Raw genomic sequence first — 6,592 nt, 5'->3', positions numbered from 1 at the left:
CAAAAAAATTGTTCATGAAAATAAAATGCATCAGACAAAATCACATCACGAATGCTTTCTGGATTCCGGAGTAACCATGTATTTTTGATAGAAATGTTCGTTATTGTCGGTTAGTAGCACAGAGGCAGAATTTTATCCAAATAAGAACGTGCGTGTGGAAACCTAAATTAACGACAAGTGATCACGTGCACAGATTTTTAAACGCCAGCCTATTGTTCTGCGCGTCAAAACTTTAGCTTGTGCGCGCGCGTGGCTTGTGGTGGGCGTTCCCATGACGCGTTGAGCGTGGATAAATAGCGCGCGCTGAACGCTGCTCGGGCAGAAACTCGTCATCGCTAGAAAAGAAAAGAAAGCTCTCTGGCAAAGAATCAAGAATGACTCCGGCTGTGTCTTTCCCGCCTCCCGGTGTCAGCACGGTGCACGTGAGAAAAGAGATCTCGGAGCTGCGAAGAACTTTAAAACCGCTGATGGAGAAGCGCAGACGCGCGCGCATCAACGACTGCCTCAACCAGCTGAAAAGCCTCATCCTTCCTCTGATGGGAAAAGATGTAAGCAGAGGTTCATTTTCATTTACAGAACAATCCAGATCTGTTTAGAAATATAATGAGTTTAGTGCCTTTTGTAGTTTTAACTCACGTTTCTTTTGTTTTTGTTTTTCAGAAGTGTCGCTACTCGAAGCTTGAGAAAGCAGGCATCCTGGAAATGACGGTCGAATTCCTCACCGATGTCCCTAAAACTCCGATAAATGGTGCGCGCTATTTTATCTTCTTTTTTCCTATCTATCTTCTTTGAATAAAACCTTAATCTACTATTATAAATATCTCAACTGCAAAAAATAAAGTGCACGCCTTATTTATTTTTGTCCCCAGATGCTACAGTGAGTTACAGAGAGGGCTATGAAGCGTGCCTGCAGCGGGTCTCCGCGCTCCTCCCGCGCACGAGCCTCGACGGCGAAACCTGCGCGCGCGTGCACGACTTCATAAAGCAGTCTCTGCGCTCGAGCTCTCCGGCCTGCCGCACGTGCCGCGCGCGCACCTCCAGCACGCTCTCACCGATCCAACACGAGCGGCTTCTGAGCCAGAACTGGATCGACATCACTCGGAAAGAAAGGCGCGCGAGCGACTCGGAGCGACTCGACAACATTCGGAAAGAAAGGCGCGCGAGCCCGGAGAGAGCTCAGGATGCGCCACAGGCCGCCGCGCAGCCCATGTGGAGACCGTGGTAGCACGCGGGAAAGCGGCACACAATTCATGCTGCTTGTTAGATAATGTACATAAACAGCCCAGAGATGAGTAGTAAACATTTGCAGCTATGTACAGCGTGCTGATTTGAGGTACTAAGTCAAGTCGATTTTTTTTCCCACTCAAGTATTATATACTTCTCGTTCGCTTTGTCAAAATTCGCTCGTTTGTATCTATCGGTTCGTTTTCTTAAAGATCCTGCGCGTGACCTGTAAATAACGCGGTTATTCGGTTTGGGGTTAACGGGGTGAGGGCTTGTAGAAAACGCCTATGTAAAACCCTAAGGGTTGTCCAGTGTAAGAAATGTGCTCTTCCACTTCAGTATTCTGATTCTGTGCACATTATTTTACTCGTATGCACATTCTATTGTGTTTTAAAGTCTCATGTTTTGAGAGACGTGCTGTTGATTTATTTATTTGTTTACTTGTAAACACGTTGTGATGTGTTATACAGTCTCATTTTTTGAGAGACGTGCGGTTTATTTCTTTATTTGTTTACTTGTAAACACGTTGTGATGTGTTATACTGTCTCATTTTTGAGGGACGTGTTATTTATTTATTTGTTTGTTTACTTGTAAACACGTTGTGATGTGTTAGCTATACTGTCTCATTTTTAGAGACGTGTTATTTATTTATTTACTTGTAAACACGTTGTGATGTGTTATACAGTCTCCTTTTTAGAGACGTGTTATTTGTTTATTTGTTTGTTTACTTGTAAACACGTTGTGATGTGTTATACAGTCTCATTTTTGAGAGACGTGATATTTATTTATTTTTTGTTTACTTGTAAACACGTTGTGATGTGTTATACAGTCTCATTTTTGAGAGACGTGTTATTTATTTGTTTGTTTACTTGTAAACACGTTGTGATGTGTTATACAGTCTCATTTTTGAGAGACGTGTTATTTATCTGTATGTTTACTTGTAAACACATTGGGATGTGTTATACAGTCTCATTTTAGAGAGACGTGTTATTTATTTTTTTCACGTAGTATTGTTTTCCAAAGTCTCTTTTTTGACGGGATGGAGTATTTCTTTTGTTTGTTTATGTAATTATTCTGTACTTTTAAATAAAAGAAATGGGCTAACCAAATGTTTTACCTCTTTTTTATTTGATTTAAGCACACTGAGGTGTCTTTAAGTCACTGACATGAGACAAATTTAACATTTAGGGTCAGTTTTACTCATCATTTGGATTATAAACTATTGCATTACATTATGTTTTCATAAGTGCACTATAACTTAGTTACTCACTTTAACTTAGTATAAACAAAAACAACTAACCCCCTGCAAAAAAAAATAATCCGTGCGGCGGTCTTTGCTGCCACCGTGTGGTGAAATTTATTTACGCACATTTGTAATTGCTGACTTTTGCTTTTATCACAACAGAAAAATAAATAATAAATATCCTAATTTAAAAATAAAGGAAAAAAGCAAAAAAAAAAAAAACATACACAGGACAAAATATAGCCATAAAGTTCATGAAAAATTACTGTCATAGACTTGGGTTTTGAAAATACCCCTTGTAGCTTTTGTTATTCTTGCAGTGAATGTAATAGGCTTATGCAAAACTCTTTTGGACAGAGAATCAATCATGGCTTTCTACATTGTTCAGCCTAGCTGCATAAAATGGTTTTATGGAACTCTAAACGACCAAAATATTATTTTATAAATCAATGCAGCTGTTCTCATAGCTTTGCTTTTCATTCAAAATAGTAAATGTCCTGTTTTTGCCTACTTTCATGTACAATATCAACAGTATTCATCTTATCTGGGGTTTTCTACAAAGCAAGTATGCCCCTGGTATGCTTGCTGCCCCCAACATGATTGTACACTCACCAGCCATTTTAATAGGAACATCTGTACACCAGACTACTTGCCAAATACACCAGGCTACATAGTAAAGATGAGCCTATAATATGGTTCACTTGAGTGTCCAATGACTCAACCATTACTACTGTAAAGGAGCACAAGGTCTGAAGCTATTTCTCTTACACATTGCACAACATGTAGTGAAGAACCTATTACTTCCTACCTGGTGTAATACTACAACATCTCATGTAATTATTCAATCAGCCAATTATGTGGCAGCACCGCAGCACAGATACAGGTCTAGAGCTTCAGTTAATGTGTACATCAAACATCAATAATGGTTATTGGTGTGGGGGCATGATGACTTAGTGGTCAGCATATATGCCTTGCACCTCCGGGGTTGGGGGTCCTGCCACGGCCCTGTGTTGTCGCCGGGTACTCTGGTTTCCTCCACCAGTCCAAATACAAGCAAGGTAGGCTGATTGGCATGTGTAAAGTGTCTGTAGTGTATGAATGGGTGTGTGAATATGTATGTGATTCTGCCCTGTGATTGATTGCCACCCAGTCCTGGGTGTATCCTGCCTTGTGCCCCATGCTCCCTGGGATAGGCTCCAGGTTCCACGCGACCCTGTATGATAAGCAGTATAGGAAATGGATTGATGCATGTTTATTGGGGAGGGGGCATGATGACGTTGTGGTCAGCATGTTTGCCTTGCACCTCCAGGGTTGGGGGTCGAATTCTGCCTCCACCCTGTCTGCATGTTCTCCCTGTGCTTTAGGAGTTTCCTCTGGGTACTCTAGTTTCCATCCTCAGTCAAAACACATGTGTTGTAGGCTGAGTGGCATTTTCAAATTGTCTGTAGTGTGCAACTGTGCAATTGCCACCCCGTCCAGGGCGTCCCCCCGCCTTGTTCCCTGAGATAGTCTCCAGGCTCCCCTGTAACCCTGTGTAGGATAAGCGGTATGAAAAATGGATGGGTTTGGTGGTGCCAAGTGGGCTGGTTTGAATAATTCAGAACCTTATTGGTGAGAGAGGCCAGATAGGAATAGCCAGACTTGGTTTGAGCTGACAGGAATGTATGGTAACTCAAATAACCACTCGTTCCAACCGTGATGAGAAGAAAAGCATCTCAGAATGCTCCAAACTTGAGAAGACCACACTCCTGTCAACCAAAAACAGGAATCTGACTCACCGAAAATGGACAGTTGAAGATTTGTCAAAAAACAAAACAAAACAAAAACATTTTTGGCCAGTTTCTATGTTTGACGTGAACTTTAACTGAAGCTTTTGACCTGCATCTGAAAGACAGTGTACACAATGTGCTACTGATTAGATAACTGCATAAAAGTGAACGTGTACAGGTGTTCCTATTAAAGTGGCCGGTGGGTGTATATTAAAAAAAAAAACAAACCCAAAACATCGAAGACACACATTTATACAAAACAATATCTCTCATTTTAAACCAGATTTCATTAAGAACCCGCTGTATTATCTGGTGTATCTGCAGTAGCCCAAGATATCCGGTGAACCGACTCCCCCCCAAAGCTCGTGCGCTCCGAGTCATTCAGTTTCGTTTGGAGACTGTGATGTCCGACACACCGTCCATCATGTCTGCTCCAGATTCTCAATCATCCTCACCGTCCATTCAGATATGCAGGTAAGATGAGAACAGTCTGACTCTTACTAACAGGCTCGGGGGGGTTTCTCTCAATGCTGTGTAAACTCCATCGCATCCTTCAGTCAACGAGATTATAACGTCGCAACACGCCGCGCGTGCGGCCCCGGTAATCCCTGGTGTTTAGCTATAACAGACAGATCACATAACATTTCATTGACTCTACTGCATTCTACTCTGTACAGGTCTGAAATAATAATAATAATAATTATTATTATAGCTATGACTGCGAGTGAGATTAGGCGATTGGGTCGTGTGGCTTTACTCTAGTTATCAGATGCCGGCGTATTCCGACGCCTCCTGTATACCGGATATGTAGCATGTGATGACCTCCACACATATGATGCTGAGAAATAGCCCACAAGGTTGTTCCGAGGTCGTCACGGCTTAAAACAGGACACCGAATAGCAGTGTATCCGATATAGATATTAAAACCCCTATTTCATACGAGCGTGATGATTGATGTGGAAAAGAACAGGATGTGCACGTTCAAAGCATGGATTTTAGACATGTTCCGGTATGGTGAGCGTGTTTTATGACAGGGTGAAAAAGACACTAGACGAAATCAAATATGTATAGAGTAAAGACAATTAATATTCTCATAATTTCAGCATTAGCAACTAAGAAAGAAAAAAAAAATGGCCTGTAGAAATTAGTTGGCGCGGTATTTATTACCGGCCATTTCTGCTCCCTCTAGTGGCAGCCAGATGTAAATACACTCATTATAGACGTAGGCGTAACGTCATCACGTAACTCACGGCGGAATCCCAAATAGCATTGCATTCTTTATATAAACGCGCTACATCCGGTTTACATTGATGGCTCTTACAGCCTATGTAGTGCACATAAATAGCAAATATTGAGCCACTTCGGATTGAGCCGACGTGTTAGCGCGCATGAGAAATGCTTCGTCTGCCTTTAGGGATGATGTCGCGTTTGGCGTTGGTCACCTCTAGGTATGTAAACTTGCATGTTTAAGGTACAGAGGAAGCGGCTAATGGCTAAAGCATATACATGAACTGGTTGCTATGCAGAAGTAAGCGACTTGAATGGAACCTCACGACACTGGCCCCATTAAAGATAATCTATTTGACCTTTTTTTTTTTTTTTTTTTTTTTAAATATGGGAAATAATAAACTTATTCCACGTTATTGATGCCGTAAAGCAGTGTTTACATACAACATACTCCCTCTTTCTCTCTCTAAATATAATATAATATATTATATATATACACATCTATCTATCTATCTATATATATATACATACATACACACACACACACACACACACACACACACACAAACACAAATAAAGTAATTGTGCATGCAGTCTAGGTGTCTCAGGTGTAGAGATGGACAGCTGTGTCTCTCCATGATGGACACACCAGTTGTGTCTTGAGTGATACTTCAGAATGGAGAGGGTCTAGAGCAATCTAGAACCCAACAACAAAAGGTTTCAAACAGGCGTTACTGGACTCATTACACAACCCAAAACCCACTGAGGTGCTTTTGTTTCTTGCTCTGTTGGACCAAAGATTCTCCCAGTTCTCCATTTTTATTCTGCACACTTACTAACACGCATAACTGCGAGGCTAATCTGCACTCTTTCAGTGTTTTATTACGTGACTTTTATGAGTTTGGGAGTGGATGAGAATATGAACTATGGACTTTTATGAAGTTATGGTCTGTGAGGTCTTTAGATGCTGTGGCACACAGGCTGTCAGTTTAACACTCCTGTCATTTGTAGACTGGAGTCGACTGTTTCACTTCGGAACAACTTTTCGTCTGATCTTGCAACAAAGAGGTGGATATGGTCTTATGACCACCATAAAGATACATAGTGAAGTAAAGTCACAGAAATTCCC

The 6,592-nt window shown here is 41.4% G+C and overlaps 2 protein-coding genes across 3 annotated transcripts in view; both read left to right on the top strand.

Annotated features, from left to right (window-relative positions):
- Positions 1-2,418, top strand: hes2.2 (hes family bHLH transcription factor 2, tandem duplicate 2). The gene is made up of 3 exons (XM_053623907.1): positions 1-548; positions 661-748; positions 870-2,418. The coding sequence occupies exons 1-3, from the start codon at positions 375-377 to the stop codon at positions 1,223-1,225; spliced, it is 618 nt and encodes a 205-aa protein (XP_053479882.1). The 5' UTR covers positions 1-374; the 3' UTR covers positions 1,226-2,418.
- Positions 2,419-4,402: 1,984 nt separating this feature from the next.
- The window catches only part of acot7 (acyl-CoA thioesterase 7), a 91,724-nt gene continuing 89,534 nt past the window's right edge, over positions 4,403-6,592 (top strand). Inside the window, exon 1 of one of the 2 annotated variants that reach the window (XM_053624548.1) lies at positions 4,403-4,710. In XM_053624548.1, coding sequence (XP_053480523.1) covers positions 4,640-4,710 — 71 coding nt within the window. In that variant the 5' untranslated portion in view covers positions 4,403-4,639. Of the gene's footprint in view, positions 4,711-5,485; positions 5,685-6,592 lie in introns of those variants that run through there. The other variant, XM_053624550.1, reaches the window with a different exon arrangement.

This window comes from Ictalurus furcatus, chromosome 5 (genome assembly GCF_023375685.1).
Source record: "Ictalurus furcatus strain D&B chromosome 5, Billie_1.0, whole genome shotgun sequence".
In the NCBI taxonomy this organism is placed as follows: Eukaryota; Metazoa; Chordata; class Actinopteri; order Siluriformes; family Ictaluridae; genus Ictalurus; species Ictalurus furcatus.
Note: the sequence above shows the minus strand (reverse complement) of the source record. Positions and strands in the feature narration are given on the sequence as shown.

Bases quoted from the DNA above. Each gene is read 5' to 3' on its own strand.
- hes2.2 (XM_053623907.1), top strand. From the start codon at position 375: ATGACTCCGGCTGTGTCTTTCCCGCCTCCCGGTGTCAGCACGGTGCAC. The intron at 549-660 runs GTAAGCAGAGGT...TTTGTTTTTCAG, and splicing joins TTCCTCTGATGGGAAAAGAT to AAGTGTCGCTACTCGAAGCT. The intron at 749-869 runs GTGCGCGCTATT...TTTTGTCCCCAG, and splicing joins CCCTAAAACTCCGATAAATG to ATGCTACAGTGAGTTACAGA.